General features: G+C 37.5%; 2 protein-coding genes across 3 annotated transcripts in view; one reads left to right on the forward strand and one right to left on the reverse strand.

Moving 5' to 3' along the window:
- Positions 1-307: 307 nt before the first annotated feature.
- Positions 308-11,516, reverse strand: LOC140724854 (homeobox protein SIX6). Of its 2 annotated transcripts, none has more exons than XM_073039546.1 (2): positions 10,793-11,516; positions 308-2,759 (listed from the first exon to the last, which is right to left on the reverse strand). In XM_073039546.1, the coding sequence occupies exons 1-2, from the start codon at positions 11,362-11,364 to the stop codon at positions 2,714-2,716; spliced, it is 618 nt and encodes a 205-aa protein (XP_072895647.1). In that variant the 5' UTR covers positions 11,365-11,516; the 3' UTR covers positions 308-2,713. The 2 variants fall into 2 exon arrangements, with proteins under 2 accessions (XP_072895647.1, XP_072895646.1); XM_073039545.1 differs by lacking the exon at positions 308-2,759 and adding an exon at positions 9,576-10,050.
- Positions 11,517-11,676: 160 nt separating this feature from the next.
- Positions 11,677-24,861, forward strand: part of LOC140724855 (protein SIX6OS1) — a 71,468-nt gene continuing 58,283 nt past the window's right edge. The window contains exons 1-4 of the mRNA XM_073039547.1: positions 11,677-11,970; positions 16,906-17,020; positions 24,195-24,251; positions 24,750-24,806. Of these exons, the coding sequence (XP_072895648.1) occupies positions 24,200-24,251; positions 24,750-24,806 (109 nt within the window). The 5' untranslated portion in view covers positions 11,677-11,970; positions 16,906-17,020; positions 24,195-24,199. The remainder of the gene's footprint in view (positions 11,971-16,905; positions 17,021-24,194; positions 24,252-24,749; positions 24,807-24,861) is intronic.

Below are 24,861 nucleotides of genomic sequence, written 5' to 3' on the forward strand. Positions count from 1 at the left end.
GAAAAACGAACAGAGGAATTGAGATTCCTAGGGAAAGTTATAGAACTCGCCACGTTAAACTACTTTGAAGTGGTTCATCTTGCACTACGATTCAACGCACCGAACGTAATTGATATTTTCTCTCTCTCGAAAAAGTGATCTACAAACACTGCAGATCTAAGATGTGCCATTAATTCTGTTAATTCATCCAATGATTGATAAATATATAGTTTCAGTCCATGGCCTATAGAGATTCTGATTCCGCGTTTCTTTGGCATTTCACTAAGGTGTTGAAGATCATGAAAAGAGTTTACAACACAACAAAAAGAAATTCTAATGCATTTATTTCAAAAATAATATTCAAGGTACAAATTGGTATGAGACATAGTGCACCAAAAGAAAATTATGATTTTAGGCCCGTGTTTCCCATAGGTCTCCACCACTAGCTTGTTCTTCTTGTCATTGCTAGATATGCTGTACATTAACTGAGAAAAACTGAAAGCTGTAGTCAATCAACTATCCATTTTTATTGTATCTCAGATCAACCAAAGTGATTTAACCAAAGACAAATTACTTGAGGGGTTACTGAGGCATGATTTAAGACATAGATTCAGATCGCCGATCTAAATCAGGATTGTTTTGAGTTGGACATTTTGAAACCACCTATACTACTATTAGTGTCATCTACTGGGGAAGTAGATGTAATGGATGAAGTGAAAGTAAGGCATTCTGCAACTCCGGTCAGCTATGGCCTGTTAGCTACAAGCGAAACAGGCGAGTTTTGTGCTTACAGTGTCTATAAACAGTTTTTGTGCCTTTAATAAAATTGCAGATATTTATTATTTGAGTTTAAATTTCCCAACTGTCTTGGTTGATTCAAAATCATATCTCCAACAGGCTGCCAGCCCAGTTACTTAACCATTTTTTATACCCATTGACTCCACGATTAATCTTACGGAACGCACTCTGACAAATAACAACTAAAATGATACTATAAAGTCCCCACGAATTAAGATAACCAATTTTGTAACTGCTGATGGTTGCTCCATCTTACTCTGTCTACCATGTGATAATATATTACTTATAGATACTGAAATAAATATTAAAAACTTAATCTTCAATATGTATAATTTTGGAAACTGGCCAAGGAGTACGAAATGAAGGTCAAGCAGAAAATTAATAATGGATACCCTGAACCTTCTGCTCAGTCTCTGCCCCGTTCTTACCACATACAGCCACACTAAACTGTGAAATAAAGTTACAGTCAATGCTCATTTTTTAAACTGTTACATTGACTCTCAAATGTTATGTCGGAAACTACACTTAGAGAGGATAACATTTTATTCTAGTATGGCCAGGGCGTAACCATTCCAAATGTAGGCAGCTTTGCTGTATTAATATCTAATTATTATTTATACTTAGATTACTGAACTATCCCGTTAGGTTGCAAATATTGATTGTTTTCTTGGGACAAGTTTGGCTTAAGAAACCTAACATTTAAATTTTACACAAAAATGTAGTTTATAATTGTACATAGTTTACAAATTTTCTCTATCTAATATCTGGCTGCTTAGAGGAGAGCTGTATGCGCCAAGATATGATGCAGATGACAGTTGTAGCCCTTGTTATCAAACCACTGTGGTCTCTTCCATGTCCATGCAGCTTTCGATGCGTTACTAAAACTCTGTTCTCCGATTCGATCCTATAAATTACAGAATTATGACATTGTAGGCAAACAGTTCTAATTTCAAAGCTAATAACCATTGAAGTTTATGCAAGCTAATATTGCTACGGTATATCGTTTGAAATTGGGAGAAAAGATAAATAGAATGTTACATCATAAACGTGATACATCGCTCATACAGTATACAGCTCAAGAACAGGGAAGACTGAACATTTCTAAAGTGGTTTAACTATATGATATCAAGGCAACAAAACATGTTTTTTGATATTTTGACAATATATTCCATTTAGCATGATGCTTATTGTTAACAATAGTTATGTAAAGAAAATTGGCGAACTTTTGTCAAAAAATAATTTCGTCACTTGAGATATCTTTTCCAACTGTAAACTGGCTGTGACTTTCTGCGTTATATAATTCACCTGTAAATTCAATTTCAAACACTATGTTTTTAACATATACTGTTAAGCATTTGCTGAAGTAGACAAACCTAGACAGAACAAGTATGTAACTTGACCCCAGCGCAGTTTGGATACATCGAAGATTTTTTTTATATCATTACATTCTCTTCCTCAAACTGCAATGTTCTGTAAAGCTTAGGATATGTATCAGCAAGTTTAGTAACTTCATTTACATTTAACATTGTTGTTACAGCAGTAGAGGGTTATTGATTTACGGTTCCTCACGATTTACATACTTCAAATGGTCTATTTTATTTATCAGCTGTCTTTAAACAAATCCCTTGCAGATTAAATTCGAATCATGCGAACTTAGTATCAATCTACATTCATGACTCTGAAATAGTCTTATTGAATGAATAAGTACATTGAAAATGTCCATATTTCTTCGCATTCTATGTAGTACGATTCATCCAAATATAACAAGCGTGGACTCTACAATTGTTATAATTACATTGGAAGGAAGCATTGACAGTTCAACAAATATGAATATCGTATGTTGTCAGTATAGGATTTTTCTATTTGTTGCGTGACACAGCGTTTCCTCTTTAGTATTGCATTTCAATACCCAACTGCATCAGCGCACTTTATGAGATTATACAGTAAGATAAACAGCGTTGTTCATATTCCGTTCAGGGTGCCTGAGGAAAAAACAAATAGAATTATGCGTATGTTGCCTATAAATACAATCTCCGAACAGAATGCGAAAAATATGTATCCAAATAATACATGTTATGGGTTAAACTTAATTCCAAAACGTTGTAATAATAACTAATCTAAAATGAATTTCATAATTATAATAAAAAGAAGTTGCATAGGCTACATAAGTTGCATGACATACAGCACATTCAAATTAATTCACACATTTTCATAATACATTAATGTTTGAGTGCAGTATGTTCACGTTAGTAATTTAAAAAACATGCAAATTGCTATCTTGCTCTACGGTAAATTTTAGTAAGGAATTGAAAATATCTGCAAATTGCGACTCTAAGTAGAAACGGAATCAATCAGAATTAATATCACCGACATATGTCGTGAAATTTGTTAACTTTGCGGCAGCAGTACAATGCAAAACATGATAAGTAAAGAAAAAACTCAATTACAGTAATTATATATATATGATTATTAAATAGTTAAGTTAAAATAAGTACTTCAAAAACAGAAATAAAAATTAAAAATCTGCTGAGCTGATTTTTAAAAAAAGATTTAAAGTTTAAGCAGTCAATAATATGATGTCTTGACAATGACCACGAGGACATTTCCACGATAAGCAAAGAATTGAGTTCATTTATTTGCATATCATTTCATATTATTCCTTTTCATATCTATATACAAAACAGAATCAAAATAATTTGATAAGTAGATCTATCAAAATCTAACAGATTTATTTTTAAAATGTAAAATCAAGTTAAAGGGGAGAAGGAAAGTGAATATTCATGTGAGTTTAGTCTGTAGATTTTGCTGCCCTCCCACATAAAGGGTGATAATATTAAATCTAACACAAATTATGTCCATTCAGATGGCAATGGAGCTGCGGAAGACAGAGATGACTCACACACAAAATAAAGGTGGTCTAGGAAATTATTTGTCAGAACAGAGCTGTAGCGGACCAGATTTAATGTTCTCAAATACAATATACAGAAAATTGGTTAGAGAAATGCGCATTAGTGAAAGGGGATTGAAAAGGAGAATATGAAATTGGGTCTTACTAGTTTCAACTTTTGAATTATACAAAAGAGCAATTAAATAGACAACTGTTTGTCAAGATGTAACAAATCCATATTTTTAAAGAGGCTGTGCATTTTTAGGCCAAACTTTAACGTTCAAATCGTATCAACGCCCCTTTCATTCCCATCCCCACCCCCAAGAAAACTGAATATCGAACAGGTGCAAAGTCTAACAACCAGGCATCTCACCTCAGGGAATTGTGTGCTGATATTATACTGATATTATATTGAACGTCGGATGTAATGTTTCCCAAAGTAGTCTAATAGGGATCCTGGCCTTGTAAACTCTATAAATATTAAAGTATTATAAATCAGCATAGAGTAGGAACGGGGAGTCAGAGCAGTTTAAATAAATAGAAATTATCTGCAAATTAAATAAGACTTTAATGTGCAAACAATAACAAATATTTTGGAATAACTTTCACGTTAAAATAAAGATATTGAAATTTGAAATATACGTTATTTCTATAACATCAGATTCATGCACTAATGGTGTGAGTTGTGGTCATTCGGAGTCTTTGAATCCTTTGTATGTTCATAAAGTACTTACATCTGAATGTGAAATTAGGCAGAATCTGGTTGGTTACGGGTGTTTTGGGGTTAACCAACAAGACAGATCAGTGTTGGTCAGATGTTGCCCGAAGTTAAAGAAATTACCTTATGTGGTTCAGCTTTCTAGGTCAGATATCAGGCAAAGATACTTCACTCAGGCATGCATAAATAAATCTTCTGAATAAGATACCCTTGAATCTGTTGATATTCAGTGGTTGAGGAGACTCAAAGCGGAGAACCAGCATTCAAGAGATATGGAGTCAAGCCCTTTAGTCCTTATAGGCTAACTTTTAGTTTTCAATATATGAGATTTATTTTTCATTTAATGCTGTAATTTTTGGCATTGGAATGTTGTGCAGAATATATTTAATTCAAGTTTAATTTAATTGTGAGTGAGCTATATAAGTAACAAATATTAAAACACTGCTATTAATAAAGAGATGCTGATGCAGTTTTATAATTCAAGTGCAATCTGTATTAGATTCATAAGCTGTACTGTGTTACACACCCACTTCGCATTATACGCGTAAATAAAAAGTGGCACTTTTACCTTAAAGCGTAACCTCACGCTACCCACGCAAGAAGAGAAAAGCTCTCCCGAGTTTTAGAGATGTGTTTTATAGGCAATAAAATGAACACTTTAGATATTAATATTTAATCCGATAATAACTTAGACAAAATTTATAATCACTTGTTAATTTAAAGTTTTTCAGTGTGTTATCTCTGAATTCACTTCCGTTACAATGTTACCAAATTGTCTCCATCTTAATCACATTTGAAACCTTTACAACAATACGCTTGTCAATTCAATTCGTTTGACTCAAAATCAGCCAACCAGTATCCGGGCTATATCAGAAAACATCAAGTGAGGTCATCAAATTTTGCGAAAAGAAGAGAATTTAAAACAGTTAAGCTGGAAGCAACACCGCAACTTAAAAAACAAACTGAGTTGTAAAATATTTTCATTTAAGGAAACGTGCTCACCCATTCAGTCGTACGCTCGCCTTTCTCTTGTTTTCATTCTCTTTTGTTATGCATGGTTCAATGCTGTCTGAACCCTAGCCTTTTGCTTTGCTTGCCTCTTGCGGATTCAAAAATGATGGCTGGTAAATCTTTTGTAAGCTCCTCGTTAGCAAATACAACTTCACAAAATACTTAGAGCGCCCTTTGTCCTCCAAGGACTCGAGATCCCATCATTAGCGTTTATTACTCAGGGAAGTTTGACAATGTAATTGACTGCTTACAAGACTTTTTCATTCATTCCCGCCGAGGTCCACCCTACGCTTGAATAGAAACGGAAATATTCAAATATTTCCCTTGCTCGTGTACAAAAGAGAATAAGATGTTTCACATCTCTCCCAATCACGTCAAAGCACAATATTTTCTGTCTCTTTTACCGATCGAGAAACCAACAATTGCGCTTTTAGGTAATATCGTTCTTTCACATAATTCGCAAATGCGAAATACAGGCAACAAATGTGAAATATTGGTCGGGATTTTTATGTTCCTTCTGTTCTTAGTAAAATAGAAACAAGCACATAATTCCAATGTCCCGTGTTATTTAGTACACCGTTGCTATGTTTGGAAGCTACTTGTTATTCATTTGTTAATCAGCCGAACGTTTCCAGAGCATGAGTCCCATTATGTTCATACCTAAATCTTCCATGACCCTGTCAACTTCATGATCACATGTAGATAATGTCACGGTAAAACGCTTACTTCATGTTGAAGGTTTCACGAGAACCCGCATTTTAGAACATGCATCTCCTAAGAAAACGCTACGCAATTGAACGATCCGTAGATTAGAATGTCATTGATAAATGTTGTGCAACCAATCAACTGATTATTTAAGAGCAATTTTTTCTAAATATAACACCTGAATATTAATTGAAATTTTTTTTGTTCATCTTTTGCTTTACAGCCTGCCAATAGATAGATAGATAGATAGATAGATAGATAGATAGATAGATAGATAGATAGATAGATAGATAGATAGATAGATAGATACTTTATTCATCCCCATGGGGATGTAAACCTGCAGAAGGTTCACGAAATCATCCGATGTTTTCAGTCGAATGATAATGAAACGTGATTCAGAACGATACCGTGCACACCTACACATTTAAAGGACGTCTGTCTTCCGAGGTAAACACGGGAACAAAATTTAGGTGCTGATTTTAAAAATTGATTAAAATAGATTGCATTATCCTAAAACGACCGCAACTTATCGCCAGTTCTTTTGTGCCATCCTGAACGCTGGTGGAAAGTCTTTCTCGCGCAAGGCTGATCGGGTGATTTCTGTCTTGTCATGTCTTGTCAGGATCACAACCCAATACAATGGATACCACTAAACTTCATACCATGCATATATCGAATGTTCCATCTTCACTCGCTCTTGATGATGCCGTTAATATACAAATGGTAGTTTAAAAATAAAAAAAAGACCTTACTGGAGTTAATTATTGAATTAATCCGGCAAACCACATGAGCTCGATCTGAATAATAAGCAGTACGTAGATACATTTTATTTTATCTTAAAGGGTTAAGTCTACCATTCTTGGTCTGCGCCTAACTGCGGCCGGCAGAATGATAACGATAAATTATCCTCATCGTTATCTATAAAAAGCATTTTGATGAAATCCCTAATGGATGAATGAAATGGCATACAGTGAATGAGATCTATTTCCTCTATGACCCTTTCAAGATGAAAAATCTACTGAAAGTTGCTTTAAATAAATAACAGAGCTTTCAAAAAGTAATGGATAATGAATTGCAACAGCAAGTTATGTTTTCAGAATCCATTCCTAAAAGTTCCAGTATATAAAATTCTATTCTGTGCATTAAAATGTTAGAAACCGAAGTGTACACCTGTTGTGAACAATCCGTTTTGGCTAAATCTTTACCTGGAATAAAACAGCTCTTATTCAGCAGTCGCGAACCTGATTTGGCCACCATTCCTTTCCTTGATCACAATAAAATCTCCATTCATAAGAACCCACAATAACATAAACATCGTTTAACAATTCATAAATTTGTACTTCGTTTCAAAGCTAATTCACCAAGAATTTACTCCTAAATTGAAAAAAACAAAACGCATCTTTGTCATCTGTATCTTATATCTACGTCTCCATGCGATGTCGTATATCAACAAACAAACATCTAATTTTTGGTTTAAAATTAACCCTAGGTGGAGGAATGAAAGCATTAGTCAGCATCCTGTCACTAGAATGGTGTTTATTATGAGTAGTATGGTTTGTGTAAAATCTAGTGTGATCGCTAGCGTCTGTACAAAGACACTGACGCGCCAAAGGCCAAGTTCTTAGCAGATAAGCATGAAGCAGCACAGCACTTTAAATTGGATTATTATCTTAGCAATGTCCTCTGACGCACTGCAGTTTTCACGCCAGCTTTTATAGAATGAATAGGAATTACTAATGATCGAAAATGATGGATGGTTTAAGATTCTATAGGTATTGCTGCTTTGTGTTTCAGTAATATATATTCGGTAAATATTCTTCACTTTGACCAATCGAGGCCGAGACGCGCTCGTTTGTATATTAAATTTGAAGAATTAAAGAGCGCTCTCTCCTTGTTAGTGCATAACGCACGTGTGTATTTAATAAATGAAGGAATACAATATATGGCGCCCTCTTTCTCTTTAAGTTGAAGAGAGCCTCCGCGCTTTATCGTATGCGACATAGAAAGTTGCAAGTGTTGGAAATCTGAAATAAAAACAGAACATGTGGAAATACTCAGCTGTTTAAGCGACATCTGTGGATTGTGGCGGCATCCCTTGAGAACTGCCGTCCAATCTGCAGAATTTTTCCAACATTTTCTGTTTTAGTTATATTACTTTTAAAAATATATCATCCAGCAACTTACGGACTTAAATAAAATACGTACACTATAAAGCAGTATTAATTCATTCATACAAATATTACAACTACCCCATGTATTGACTCACTAATATTTCTCAGCTGTTGAAAATAGTAAATACTATTTTCGAGAACGTTACTATTTGAATGGGAGTAATTGCAGACCGTGGCCAAACGCTTCACGAAATGCTGACTGTTAGCGACGTCAAGATAAAGCCCTGTACAATTCCCCGCAAAAATGTTTGTCTTAAACTGACTAAAGCATTTGCTCCCGTGGAGAAAATAAGCACAATTTCTTCTTAGTTTCTACAGTCGATTTCAAAAACGATTAAAACAAATTAATTGATAATCAGGTTTTAAAGAAAATAAGCAGGGGATGTATCTATTTGCGTCCCTATGATCAATACAAGTTTCAATTATAAAGTTATAATAAGGTATAATACATAGCTAATCACAAACTGAACAGCGCGGTCTTCCTACTTGCCAATAAACGTAGATGTACATAGTACACAGTCAAGATATATCGTTCTGCTATAATTCTTAAGTGTTCAACAGCAGACAAGAAATCAAGTTACAGTGATATTAATTTCCTAATGGGAAAACGCAAATGAAAACAGATGCGGCGAGCGCAAGTAGAACAAAGACCAAACGGTTGAAATGTTAAATTGTATAATACGAAACGACCTACGTTTTAAGGATCCCCCCCAAGCGAGACGCTTGGCTTTCTCTCCTATTATAGGATTAAATGATTCTTTCTGATTTAGTTGATTCAAGTAAAATTAATCGAAATGTTTATGTAAAACATTATAGAATGTAAATTTGCATTTACAAACAGAAAATAAAACTGAAGATTCAGATAAAAAGCCCGTCATTAAATATTTTATTTTCTTTTAAATTGTAGATCCACTAGCTAACATACAACATTCTACAAATATTCTTTGCACAAAGAAACAAATAATTTTAAAATACTAACAACGCAACCTTTTTTAAATAGATAAACAAACATATGTTTATATGTATGTATATATATATATATATAACTTTAAAGTAAAGTAAAAATATAACACCGATTTTCAACATGAAATACCCACGAAGGTACAGAGCAGGTGCTCAAAATGTTGCAGGTTGACAGATTTTTTGAGGCACCATTTCGGTATTTTCTCTCTCTCTCTCTCTCTCTCTCTCTCTCTCTCTCCTCTCTCTCCTCTCTCTCTCTCTCTCTCTCTCTCTCTCTCTCTCTCTCTCTCTCTCCTCTCCTCTCTCTCTCTCTCTCTCTCTCTCTCTCTCTCTCTCTCTCTCTCTCTCTCTCTCTCTCTCTCTCTCTCTCTCTCTCTCTCCCTCTCTCTCTCTCTCTCTCTCTATATATATATATATATATCCTTTCAATAAAGGCAATAACGAGTTTTTTAAGACCATAGTCGTTAAGTCTTCTGCCTCATAGCATAACAGTCGTTTTTAAAAGACCAATGCAAGCATGTGGCGACTCGGATTATTGGCAGTCTTTGCCCAATTTAAATGTGTAGGAATTCGGAGGCACTCTCAGGTTGCGGGCATTTTCTCTCTCGCTCGCTCTCTCGCTCTCTCTGTCTCTCTCTCAGATGTCACAGTCACTATCGCTCGATGTGATGGAGATCGCCAAAGTTGCTGTTTTGTTCCTGCCCGAGACACTGCAGAGACTGATGGCGGGACTTGAGGCGCCCACCAATGGTTCCACGGCGGCGTCTTCCTCGTCCAAGGAGCGCACGGTTGCCTGCGACAAAATCTGCTGCTGCAGCCTGCCCCCGTGAGGGAAAAGAACACAGCGAGGAATTATACAGCAATCTCAAAGTAGTAACAACATACACTGACACACTACCACACTTCAATATGGGGAGCTAATAACACATCCAAGGAACACCTTTAAGATTTGTAAAAAGACGAGTTGAACAATAAAAAAAAATCAAGATTATTCCATTAAAACACGCTGGCGTTTTTAAGAACACGCACACGGAATCAGAAAAAAAAAACCCTGAAATCCCAGAAATATCTGTAAACGTCAGAAAGATTCATTTAATAGTACAGCACGCTTATATTTTGTACTGCCCAAATGCATCTGTGACCCGTTTTATAAGGAAATCTGAATGCTTATTTGAAAATGAACCTACTCAAACTAATTTACACAGTTACTGCACGAACTATATATAACATGAAGTATTATCTTGCGAGAGATATGGTTTATGAGTTCACTTTACCAGTCAGTTGTAAGCACACACAGGTAGGCAAGCACAGATCAGTGAATTCCATTTTCAACCTACGCAGTAAAGCACTGCAAAGTTTTATTTTTCTAAAACAAGGTTTCAAATTATTTGCGTAATTAAAATTGGGATAACTTTAAGTTAAATCAAACAATATAGTTTAAAAAAATTACTTTCGGACATTACTGGATTTATTGCTGCTGCATTTGGCAGAATGGTTAACCCATGTAGATATTTGCTTATCCAATGCATATACACAGGTACTCATGCAGTATGCACTCACCTATTTTTAGCTGCCGCTGCTCTGTCTCTTTGCCTTCGATTCTTAAACCAGTTACCCACTTGTGTTGGTGTAAGTCCAGTTGCTTGAGCAAGCTCTCGTTTTTTGCTGGGATTCGGATAGGGGTCTTGCAGGTACCACTCTCTCAACAAATGCCTCGTCCTCTCTTTGAAGCAGTGAGTCTTTTGTTCTCCGTCCCAGATGGTTCTGGGTAGGGGGAACTTCTTTCTTACCCTGTACTTGTCCACTGGACCCAAGGGGCGACCTCTTAATTTCTCTGCTTCCTGGTAATGCGCTTCTAGCCAAAGGGCCTGCAACTTGCCGTGTGACTCCTTGGTGAACTTGTGATTCTCCAGAATATGATACAGCTCTCTGAAGTTGCCGGTGTGGAAAGCGACGATAGCTCGCGCTCTGAGTACGGACTCGTTTTTGTTGAGTGCTTCACATGCTGCTGGGGCCACTGGCAGGGACCAGAGGAAGCGACCGAGGCGCTCTATGTCTCCGCTCTCCTCCAGTGTCTCACAAACCCCCGCCACCTGCTGAGGGCTGAAATTCAGAATTGGCAGCTGGAACATTGATTTTTCTTTAAGACGAAGCTAAATAAATGTAAACCCAAATTACGGTACGAACTCCAATGGGCAAAATAGGCAGCCGATGCGTTTTAGTTAGATTCCCATACGCCAAACATGAACTTGGTGCTCCAAGTGACAGGGTTAGCAGTTGATCCTTTGCGGTTGCGATGATGAGATGCTGTTAAAAGCCGGAGAAAAAAAAGGATTCAGCCCACATCTGATTTTCTATTGGACTTGGCAGATTCAGTGCCTGGTTGCCATGGCTGCCTGTCAATCACTGTCAAGTTTGCCAATCAACCAGAAGTAAGAGTCAGAATTTTACCACCTCCAAATAAACAGTGCTTTTCTTGAAAAAGCAAGCATGCTGACTTTCGTTTCTATATTTGATAAACCTAACAAAAACAAGTAATGAAAAATTAATGGTACGGATAAAACAAAAACATTTCCACGGGTAAAAGGGAAAGGAACTTGATATAAAGCCATTCGTAAAACACAATACAGTCGATTCTGGATGTAAGATTCACATATCGCTTAGATTGAAAATTTGTAAGTGGACCAGTTTGAAATATTAATTCACGTGGCAAAATTCAACTCAACAGTCTTTGTTCAGTAAGTATATTTGCTTTCTACTTGTAATAATACGTATTGCGCAAAATCCAAAGGTGTGAAATAATACGGCGAATTGGTCAATTCTTTAGTTTCCATGTCATTGGCATTATCCATATGTACAGTTGTTACCAAGTATTCCAAAACATCTCAAAAAGCATTTAGGATTAAGCATACTGGGACATTTTCATCAAACTGGCAGGCTAAATATTATCTCATTTAACTTATTGCCCGCATTAGTGTAATTAATTATATACTGTAATTTCGAAAACTTAATATATCATTTTCTTAAAGATAAAGAATTAAGTTCAAAGTAATACATGCTCAATGATGTTCATATCCACGGTGTGGAAAAAATCCGATGGTTTTATAGCCTATTTAAAATGATCTGATGTATTTTGAACCGTTCCTGTCCTTGCGTATCTCTAAAGATACACCTTCCTTTAAATGCCTTGGCCTTTAATAATAAAAAGGTTTTTAAAAAATCTCAAAATGGTGTAAACCGTTCAAAATAATCTTCGCCACAGCTTCCAAAATTCCGAGTGGAAGCGGGAATAGAAAAATTTTGTTGCCTTCAATCAGAATTGGTCGCTTTCGCATTTAGACAACTGTCTCATTGAAATTAAGAACCATTTTAACGCGCATCTATATTATTTTAACATTTCTACGCAGTTGACTTTTAAAGATATCCATTGCAGCTATTTCGAGTGAATTCCAAGAGGTTTGGGAATGCCCTCTGTGCATTATGCTGCAGTATAAACCAATATGCATCGTTGGCGCATGGACACCCGAAGCCTCGTCTGACAACAGCTGATTCAGTTGGAACAAACGCTCATAATTTTAATGGAGCCATAGTTGAAAAATAACGCATCTAGAGTTAACTAACATGCCGAAATGGTGAAATGGCATTGCATTCAGAATGATGGATTCAACAAAGGATATTTATGGCCCGCGCTCTCACGTTCTTTCGATTAAAAATACCCAGTCCCGATAATTATACAATCACTTCCTCTTCCTCATTTCGTTACCACTTGACAAGCAAACATTTTTCTACATTGAATCTGGTATGGTAGCAAAAATAGTTTATGCATTTGTCTTCTGTAAGATTTTCATTGCAATTAGTTCAATGGGGTTATGTCGATCTATGCCACACCGCTTCTAATGCTATTTAGAAGTAAGCCGCAATGATTTATTGAAGGCCCGACCCAATTAAATTGCGATATTATCTTGAATCGTGTAACTCTGACAAAATATTTTATATCTATCAAGGGATGTATATGATAAATATTATTTGCACTTGTCATTCATCTTAGATTTGCTCGGAAATACAATAGGCAATCTGTAATCTTTCCAAGCATAGATTATTATATTGAGATGTGCTAATATTACTGAACCAATCTGCGCTAGTAAATGGCGTTCCACTTCTTTGCATTGTTTATATTATCTTGAGATTTGCAACGACGGCAGTATCAACCAAGCAAATAAAACGCTCTCTATGTAAACTTGTCACAAGGCATCTATTTCATAAACTATAATACGTGCGAGTGCGGGCCAGATTATGCCAGAAAGCTTGTAGCGACACAGCAACCCAACATAAACGTTTATTTTTGCGAGAACACAGATATTCCAAATTGCTGAACTGAAAGGGGCACGTTGATATGTGTCCAATGCTCATTTGATTAGCTGAATGCATTTAAGGTAAGGATTAGTTAAAGACACGTAAATGATATAGTACATCATTTATATTCAAGTGACCACAGTTGAATAGATATAATCTTTCTGGTCTAGTTATTCGAAACCACTGAGTCCATGGTCGTTCACCTGTACATATAGCTATCAATCGTACCGCGTAATTATAAAATAAGCACAAGGCGATTATTTAATGAAAACATGTATTTATAATGTTAACACTTCTCAATGTGGGGCAGAATGCTGTTATTTTTGATTGATAACGCTTCAGAGGAAATCTGAATGGCGCTCTGCTCTGTAACATACAAGGCAGCGTTCTATATATTATGCGCTTCTTTCTTCTCAATAGATTTGGAATACATAACTTGATAGTTTGTGAAATCTACGTGGATCAGTATACTTTATGCGTATTAAGTGCCGTGGTAAAGAACTGCATTGTTTCAGTGTGGTAGAGGAAAATGGTTCAAACGCATACACATAATTTATTACACTCTAAATTTTGCATCTAGCAGTTAACCTCAAAAGTTAACTTATGAAGATTCTGCTCTATCTATTAATAACATAGCAACGAGGTAAGTTATTAATAGATAGAACACACAATACTTTATTGATTTGTGTGGAAATGTGCATTGATTGCTGTAGCTCCAACCTCATGGGGATAAATAACTTATTTATGCATGTGGATTTTCCTAGAATGCCAACAATGTTTTTGATATTCCCCATTTTATAAAGAATTAATTATTTTACACATTAGTGTGGTAGGATAGAAGTTTTTACTCTAGTGACAAATGCAATGTTAATACAATGGAAAATACCCAGGACTTTGCCAGAGATGGCAATAATGTTTCTAATCATCAATAGTCCATATAGATTACATTGTTTGTATTCAATCTCAGTATATGAGTATCATTGGTAACTCCAACATTTCTTGCTCATATTTATCTGCTCTAACAACTAAATTTCTTGTGTGCTATTTTAGGTAGCAGCTAAGAGATATTTAATTAGAGTTATATGTATGCCAGAGCTAATTAGAACAAATTCTTTAAAGGGTATCAGTTAACTAAGCCGTGTGGTTACAACAATCCAACTGCATCATTGTCAATTTTGTTGTTGTTCTTCCTTTGAGATCTTTTAAAACTTGATTCAAATTCTCAAAATTAACACCTTTTTTATGTTTTTGTCAGCCAAATAATTAGATTAGGAAAACATCACCTTCTATTAGGACTTACAAGAAGAAGAGAGCAGATTTTATAATACCCATGAAATAATCTGAGGTAGCTTCTACCTGGTTTTACCTGCATATCATCTTATAGGAATATGTAATTTGTTAATATATTTTAGCATAAAAGTTGGCAACCCATCACACAAATGAAATCTTCCCAATAATTTACTTTAAAACCAATAGTTAATGCTTTACACTAAAATATTACTACCAGCAGTACAGCTTGACCCATCTGACGGGCATTTTCATGAACATATAGTTGACGTAAAGTCATACAGAAGGTTCCCCACATGGAGATCTGTATCTTAATATCTGATTAATAATAAATTCAGGCAAGAAATACAGTCACTCTACTCCAAATTTTATGATCCTTTAAAACCAAGAGCAATTTTCACCTATAGCTTAACTAATAATGCATTTAAAAATCTTCACTAACTGTGTAGGGCTGGAAATGTGACATTATACTGCAGGTGCAATAGCATATGCCATCCACAGGCCACTGCCTGTTACCTAGCTGCCTATAGATCTGGTGCACAAACTGTGGATCAAAGGGTAGTGTGCCCAAGATTTTTTGCATGCTTAAGTAAAGGAGAAAACAATTGAGATAACTGCCATTACCTTTTATCAAACCTTTCTACATTTTTATCTGAACATAGAGGCATTTTTACAACCTGGTGGTTTACTCCTGCTAATAGTGACTCAAATATGATCAAATATAAATATTGCTTGGAATAACATTTTTAATTTACATAGTTTTGTATCTCACAATCTATTTCAATATTGCAATCTACAGCCTCTAATATCATGGAAAGTATATCAATCATCTCATTTTTTAAAGATGTTTCACCTGATCTTTAAGATTAAGAGACAGCCACCATTACCAACTGATGCACACCATATGAACTACTCCAAAGACATTTACAATCAAGTTTCAAAAACATCTTTAAAAATGTCATTCCTGTAACTGCCTAAATATTTCACACAGAGTACTTCTATTACTGAGATAAAAATATTGAGCTTCAATGCTTCCTGCTATCTCAGAAAGAGTCTTATATCATCAAATTGTAGCTGTAATATATTAATTACAGGGCAGCTTGAAATTAATCCCATGGTTATCTTAGCGTAATTAGAAAACTAAGTTACTGGTTTAGTCTTATCATTTAAGCATATGATTAGTAGTATGTTTATATTTTTCTGTACATTGCATTAGTTTTGTATGTTTAAACTTACACATAATGCTTTTTTGGTGTGGTGATAATGCCGCTTAGAAAACTATATAGTTTTACTAGTAATCTATACTTTATGGTTTGCACTCTTTCTTGACATACTGAAATATTTCATGTGAAAATGAAATGATAAACAGAGCATTTTGCAATCCTAGCTTCTGGGAAATGCAACCATGATGTAATTAGTACTTAATTTTTATGCTATATGAATTTGGAAATCCAACTTTTTCAAGCATGGATTATGGAGCAGTACATGTAGAAATGTAACTGCAACAGTTTATACTATAATTACATACTCTAAAATATTTACTCAAGAGGAAAATAGAAGTAATTACTCTGATATCAACATAATTGTTTTATTTTCCCCAGAATTATCTAAAAAAAAGCTTGGAATCCTTGATTATAAAGTCAAAAAACTCTGAGACATGAATAGAAATGTCTATGTCTTTTTATGTAGGTATGGTACGTATTTTGGAACTGGAATACAGTACATTTTGCTCCAAATTAAAATCTTTCTAAATGCTATATTTCCTGATTATTAATAAAAAAGTGTTTATATTTGTTTAACAAAAATACATTTTCAAACTATTCCGATAAACGTCACAACTGTGTCATCAATTTTCATCACAAATATAAATTATAAAAACAAGAGCAGAGTATTTCTCTTTTTTCTCTCCTTTCAGCCTAGGTAGTGACCTGCCTGGGCTTTACAATTTTTTCATTGAACAAATATGTTCTATGCAAGAGTAACAGACTGAAGTCTAAGCATGGATGATTTTGTATTGTATTTTGTAATTCCAGATAAAATCATGGTGAATTCAGCTGAGATTTGAAGCAATAGTTATCAAAAACAATTCAGAATTTTACCTTCTAAATCAACCTGTATCAAAGGTTCAAAGGTTTCTTTATTATCAAGGTATGTATGCAGTATTGAACTCTGAGATTCATCTTCTCCAGATAGACTGAAACAAAGAACCATGGAAAGTTCTCAAAGCAAAACATCAAGCCCACCACCCCTGCACAAAAATAACGGCAACACAATAATCAACCCCCAAATCCACCACCTCTGCACAAAAAAACTAACAAAACGTGCCAAACGGCAACAAGAACATTAACCCCAAACCCCCTCCACGCACAAAAAACTAACAAAACGCATTAAAGGGCAGCAAGAGCATCAACCCTTTTTACAGAAAAACACTAACAAAGCATGCTGAGCGACAACAAGAACATCAACCCTCCCCAAACTCCTCCCCTGCACAATAAAACTAACAAATCGTGGCAACAAGAAAGAATAGGTGAAACCATGGAATACGAAAGTCATAAAACTGAAAGAGTCATGTAGAATAATAAATATTTAGCTAGAAAGTGCAATGTGTTGTGGGTAGGAAGTGTATTTTGGCATCAGTGTTTGTGCCCTTCCTGCAAAATAAAATGTCTTACCTTTACTTTGATGGTTCCATGAAAGCACCACCCACCTGCAGATAATTACGGTAATATATTAGCAGGCCTTGACCCTGCCATAATGGCCTGCTTTTGCTGTAGAGGACCAGTACTGTGATTTCTTCAGCGTGGATTGCACTAAATTTCAAAGCAGCAACATAAAACATGTCAGTCGACATCAGTGAAGCACCAAGATCATGGTTGGTGATGCAGGTCTTAAGCAGTCTACTTTAAATTTCTTTCTTTTTCTATATCTAGATGCACTTATTGGACTGGAAAGAGAAAGAACAAAATGCAGACTTCTGCATCCACATTTGCCAGAATTGCAGAATTTCTTTTTACACAGAGAACAAAGAACCTTTGTTCTTGGGGCTAGAAAACACATCTTACGTGGTGTACAGAACTTGATGGAAAATGAAAAGGAAAATGTTGCTCACCTTTGGCTGAAGGGCAATATTGATATTCTAGCATTATAAGGATATAACCTATATATGAAATCTGGTGTCAACTGCATCTCCTGGGAAGCATTGCATTCCTGAATATTGGTCAGTGGAGACTGGGTCCAGTACAGAACTGCAATAGATTGCAAACCTCATATGATAATTCAGACCATTTTTGCATTTTTATTTTTAAAATGGTCTGCAATTTAATTGTTTGGTGACCATGTAAGCTCTAGTATTAGTGCACCAACACAGAGTGTTTCAATTTAGAGGCATAGAGTTGTACAACGTAGAAATGGGCCTTTTAGTTCAATGCATCCATGTTGCCTATAATATAATGCCTGTCTACATACTCCCATTTGCATGCATTAGGTCCATATCTCCCTCCTCCTTTCCTATGCTGGTACCTGTTCAAATTGTAATTGTATCTGTCTCTACCACTTCCTTTGAAACTTTATTCCAAATATTCATCTGTGTGCAGACCTTGTCCCTCATATCTCTTTTATATTTCTCCCCATTAAACATAGTGCGGCATGGTAGTGTAGTGGTTAGTGCAATGCTTTACACTGCCAGCCATCACTGATCGGAAACATGAGAAAGTCTGCCGATGCTAGAAATCCAAAGGAACACACACAAAACACTGGAGGAACTCAGCAGGGCATGCAGCATCTAGGGAAAAGAATAAACAATTTATGCTTCAGGCCGCGACCCTTCTTCAGGACTGAGAAGGAAGGGGGAAGATGTTAGAAATAAAAAGGGTGGGGGGGGGGGGAGAGGAAAGAGGCTAGCTAGAAGGTGAAAGGTGAAGCCAGGTGGTTGGGAAAGGTCAAGGGCTGGAGAAGAAAGAATCTGACAGGAAAGGACAGTGGACCACAGGAGAAAAGTAAGTGGGAGGGAACCCAGGGAGAAATAATAGGCAGGTGAGTAGAAGTAAAAGCTCAGAATGGGAAATAGAGGAAAGCGGGGGGGGGGGGGGGATTTTTTTTTTACCAGAAGGAGAATTTGATGTTCATAGTGATGTTTGATGTTCACCATTTGATGGTGCATATTTCCCTGAAGGTGGAATCTCATGTGGATAGGGTGGTGAAGAAAGCTTTTGGTATGCTGGCCTTTATAAATCAGAGCATTGAGTATAGGAGTTGGGATGTAATGTTAAAATTGTACAAGGCATTGGTAAGGCTGAATTTGGAGTATTGTGTACAGTTCTGGTCACCGAATTATAGGAAAGATATCAACAGAATAGAGAGGGTACAGAGGAGATTTACTAGAATGTTACCTGGGTTTCAGCACCTAAGTTACAGGGAAAGGCTGAACAAGTTAGGTCTTTATTCTTTGGAGCGTAGAAGGTTGAGGGGAGACTTGATAGAGGTATTTAAAATAATGAGGGGGATAGATTGAGTTGACGTGGATAGGCTTTTTCCATTGAGAGTAGGAGAGATTCAAACAAGAGGACATGATTTGAGAGTTAGGGGGCAAAAGTTTAAGGGTAACATGAGGGGGAATTTCTTTACTCAGAGAGTGGTAGCTGTGTGGAATGAGCTTCCAGTAGAAGTGGTAGAGGCAGGTTCGGTATTGTCATTTAAAGTAAAATTGACTAGGTATAAGGACAGGAAAGGAATGGAGGGTTATGGGCTGAGTGCAGGCCAGTGGGACTAGGTGAGTGTAAGCATTGGCACGGACTAGAAGGGCCGAAATGGCCTGTTTCCGTGCTATAATTGTTATATGATTATATGGTTCATGCCATCAGGTTGAAGGCTACCCAGACAGAATAAGGTGTTGCTCCTCCAGTCTAAGGGTGGCCTCAAGAGGAAGTCATGGATCAACACATTAGAATTGGATTGGGAATTGGAATTGAAATGTTTGGCCACCGGGAAGTCCTGCTTGTGGCGAATGGTATAGAGGTGCTTGATGAAGTGGTCCCACAACTTACAATGGGTCTCACTAATATAGAGGAGGCTGCATCGGGAGCAATGGACACAATGGACAACCCCAGCAGATTTGCAGGCAAAGTGTTACCTCACCTGGAAGGGCTGTTTCGGGCCCTGAATGGAGGTGAGGAAGGAGGTGACCACTGATCAGTGTTCAATTCCCACTGCTGCCTGTAAGGAGTTAGTACACTCTCCCCATGACTGTGTGGATTTCCTCCAGTTCCCCCCGTTTCCTCCCACATTACAAGGATGTGGGGTTAGAGTTACGGTTAGCATGCTGTGGACGTGCCATGCTGGAGCCGGAAGCATGACATCATTTGCCCCAAGCATATCCTCAGATTGTGTTGGTTGTTGATGCAATCGGTGCATTTCATTGTATGTTTCAATCTACATGTGGCAAATAAAGCTGACCTTTAAATATTTAACAAGGCACATGACGAAAATCAATCTTCCCTCCTATATCTACACTCCCTTCTGTCTCGGCAAAAAACCCTCCCACCCTAGATATTCTCCTCCCTTCCACTGGGCAGAAGATAGAAAAACTTGAAAACACACACCACCAGGCTGAAAGACAGCTTTTATTCAAGACTCTTGAATGGACCTCTTGTACAGTAAAGATGAGCTCTTTGCATCACAGTCTTCTTCAATATGGATATTGTTACCTGAACTACACTTATTTTTGTAACTATAACACTGCATTCTGTCATGCTTTTGCCTTTATGCCACCTTGATGTGTTTATGTTTTGATATGATCTGTATGAATGGCATGTACACACTAAGTTTTTCACTGTATTTCGGTACACATTTCAATAATAAACCAATAACCAATGATCAATCCAAGCTCCAATCTGGTGAATCGCTTCTACACTCTTTCTACTACTTCCACATCTTCCCCGTAGCATGGTGGCTGGAACCTTATGTACTCTGAACTCTTACTAATCTGCCTTTAAATACCGACCACTTATCAGGTGTTGTTTCTCTCCCCTAATTGGCTGCTCCCAATATGTAGTCACTGGGTCCTAACATACTTTGTTAAAATCAGTCCTCCACCACTTTAAGATCTTAACTCTAGGACGATTTTTTTTCCCCATGGCTATATCAAAACTCACTAAACTATGGTTGTTTTTTCTCCCCCACGTGTTCCTCCACAGACACTTCCAGCAACTACTGATCCTCATTCCCTAGGATGAGATCGGGTCTGTGAGAATGAACTTGGTCTTTTATTCCATAGGTACCAAAATAGAAAGAAGGCACTAACATTAAGTACTGCTATCTTTCACCTTTTCCTCCATCTGCACTGACTCATCTAATCGCTTTGTCTAATCTCTGCACTAAAGCCTAGGATAAGCCGTTTTGACAATAATACCACTGATCATAGCCACTTAGGCCCCTATTTTTAAACTGATATTAGCCTGATAGGTATCATCCATAATATTAGCATACAAATATAAAATCATGAGGGAGACATGATGACCCTCACAGAGGTTTTTACTGTCCTCTGTAGGGTGTTGTGATCCGATGCCTTGCAGCTTCAGGGGTGGATCTACACTGTGAAAGGCAGTAATGAGTGTTGTGGAACAGGGGAACTTGGCAGTACAAGTGCACTGTTCACTGAAAAACATTGTGCAAGTAGACAGGATGGTGAAAAAATCATTTAGCCTTCTGACCTTCATCAGCCAGGGCACTAAGTTTAGGAGTAGTGACATTATGCTGCAGGTATACAAGTCCTTTTGTGAGACCGTGTACAGCTTTGGTCACCATGTTATAGTAACAGCATCGTCAAGCTGGAGAAACTGCAGAACACTTCCTGTCTGGACTGTAAAGGTTCTGTGTTACAGTGAGAGGTTGGCTGGAGCACAAGAGTATGAGGAGGGACCTCAGAGAAATATATAAAATGAGGGGGATGGTTAAGCTCGATGGTCATAGCATTTCCCCACACATACATAAGGGAAGAGATTTAAGAGACCAGATAAGTAAACTTTCAGAGGGTAACGACTATCTAGACTAAGCTGCCAAGGCAAGTGGTCGAGGCTGATACAACATTTAAGAGGCATAGGTACATGGAAAGAAAGAACTTGGAAGGCTATGGGTCAAACGCGAGCAACTCGGACTCGCAGAGAGGATGCTTTGGTCCGCGATGCACGACTGTCTCGACTCCATGAGGACCCCCCAACTCCATGTGGAGGGGAGGGACAACCTTCCTCCGCTCCCAGAGCAGAAGCAGGAGTGGGGCGGGGCCTCACGCGGCCGGCGCAGTCGGGTTTGAATCGCAGCTCGCGACGCGACGCTCGCGGCAACCTCAGGGAAGCCGGCCGCCAAATGCGCACGCGCACCCCGCGCGACCCCATCCGCCGTCAGGCGCCGCGTGATCGAGAAGGTTCCCTTGCGTCGAGCGGCGGGCGTGTTACCTGGAAGGACCGCAGATCGACGAAGGATCGCCTGTCCTGCGGTACTATAGGTTACCGATGTGTAGTTTGATGGATCTTCGGGCAGCTATGACCCTCCCTATGGTTTTCTTAATTTAAGCTTCATTGTTTATTGCAAAACTTTACTCTGAATTGCGTTGGAGATCGCACTTAAGTTTCTTATGTGCGATTTCTCTTGCACCATAATGAACAGGCATCTTGACATAGTTTGTCATTTACTGCTTTCACTCACTTAACCTTCTGTCGAGATCAAAGATAACTTTGTCTAGGTTCCCATTTTACACTGGACTGCGCTCGTCGTTCATTTGGTTATCCCCATAAGTCACCATTTAGTACGGTGTCTATCAGACTTCTCTGCAATTTGCAATCGGAGTAGTCTGGTCTTTCATTTCCACCAATACCTCCCACTTCCTATGCAACCACACAGAATGTAAGAATTGTACTTCCCACCAACCATGGATTCAAACGTTCCTTCAGGTAAAGCCGAACTTGTACTTCTGATTAAATATATTTGGTGTTCATGATGGGATCTCCTTTGGGGAAATCTGAAACAGTAACTACTTCAGACAGATGGGCTCGTCAGCCATGGTTGGCAGCTTACCTTGGAGAAGGAAAATTGATCTCCAACCTCCGCTGTCTTGCGGCTATACCAACTCATGAGGAAAACTTCGGGAATAAATCTCGACATAAAATCTGGAGCTGGAGACCCTAAAAAAGTCCTACCTTAAGTTCAACACTGACTTGTAACTCCTGTGACAGCGCTGCTGCCAAATTGTGTAGGCCTCTGCTGTTCCTTTGGATTCATCAGCTGTACAGAGAGGGGAGCCCGTTGCATGAGCAGCAGTTGCTCTACGGATTGTACTGCCCTGGCTTGCGTGTACATCCCATGGTTGACCCCGACCAATAGAGGGTCTCCTTGGTACTTTCACTCTAACCTTTGCCTCTGAACAAGATACCGGATGAGCTCAAAGAACAGCACTCCATCTTCCAACTTTGCAAATGACACTGTTGAATGATGAATTCAAAGGTGTCAGACAACTAGTCTTTCCATTCCTAAATCAACATTTGGTCTTTAGTCTCATTGCAGATTTAGCTTCTCCTACTTTTTAGCTCCTCCAAGTACAACTTTACTACCTTTTTGCACAGTTAGTTGTTTCATCAGACTTGGACACCACCCTATTTTGTTCCAACTGTTATCTTCACCTTTCTCTGCAACTTAAAACTTGTTTCATTTCTAACTTTCATCTGTCTAATAAAAGGCTATTGACCTGAATACATGTGCAATCTGTGGAATAGTTCAAGCACTTTCTGTTTTATTCCTGCCTTCCACCATTGGCAGTATTTTGCTTTTGGACTGCTCTTCATTCATATCACATTCAAATAAAATTTCCAAATAATACATTCATAGTTAACTTGCTTCACACTGTGGTTCATTAAGTTCTGATGCAGGATTATCAATCTGAAATATTAACTCTTTGATTCCATAGTGGATGTTTTACCTGCTGACCAATTCCAGCATTTTGTTTATTGGGATTCAGCAAGGAATGGGCCCTTCTGGCTCTGTGAGCTGTGCCACTCAGCAACCACAGATTTAACTCTAGCCTAATCATGGGACAATTTACAATGACCAATTAACCCACTAACTGGTACGTCTTTGGACTGTGAGAGGAAACTGAAGCACCCAGAGAAAACCTCACGCATCCCACAGGGAGAACGTAGAGATTTCTTACTGATGACATTGGAAGTTACTCCAAACTCTTGACACCGTGAGCTGTAATAGAATTGCACTAACCACTATGCTACTGTGGCACCCAAATATTTTCAGGTTGTCAACTTGTTTTTCTTATGCCCTTCAGGGAAGATGGATAATACCAATAAGCTATCAACCCTGGATAAGATTTTACTGAAACTAGGTAAGAGTATTCAACTGATGCCTTACATGCTTCTCTTAGGGCACCCAGTGAAGAACTTTTGAAGCTGATTACTGTTCTTATGTAGAAAAAGTTGTAACCAGTTTGTATATGGCAGGTGTTATTACCATACCATAATAAATAATCTGCCTTTTAGTAATGTGGATTGACAGATAAATATTTGCAAGGATACTGGTGATAACTTCTCTGCTCTCGTCAGATTACTGCCACCTGCTCTTTTTACATCCATTCCAGAAAGAACCTGTCTAAAGTCTTATTCAAAAGGCAGTGCTGCCATTGCAGTATACCTTCACTGTTGGAATGTTGGGCAAGATTTTTGTGGTGGAGTAGGTTACAATCTCATAATATTCTGACCTGAGGAAAATGTGCTACCATAAAAGGAAGCAGAATAATACTCTTCCACTGATTTTAAAGTATGCTACTCATATTTGAATCTTTTGATTCTTAGTATTTAAATCATTCATTATGTTAATTTGGCAGTATTTCAGGTGAATCAGAGTTCAGAACGGCAAAAAGGAATTAAGGAACAGATTCAGAGTAAGTTTTATTTCTGCAAATGCCAATACAAATAAAAACGACTGTAAAGATAACT

The sequence above is a fragment of the Hemitrygon akajei genome, chromosome 3 (assembly GCF_048418815.1).
Source record: "Hemitrygon akajei chromosome 3, sHemAka1.3, whole genome shotgun sequence".
Taxonomy (NCBI): Eukaryota; Metazoa; Chordata; class Chondrichthyes; order Myliobatiformes; family Dasyatidae; genus Hemitrygon; species Hemitrygon akajei.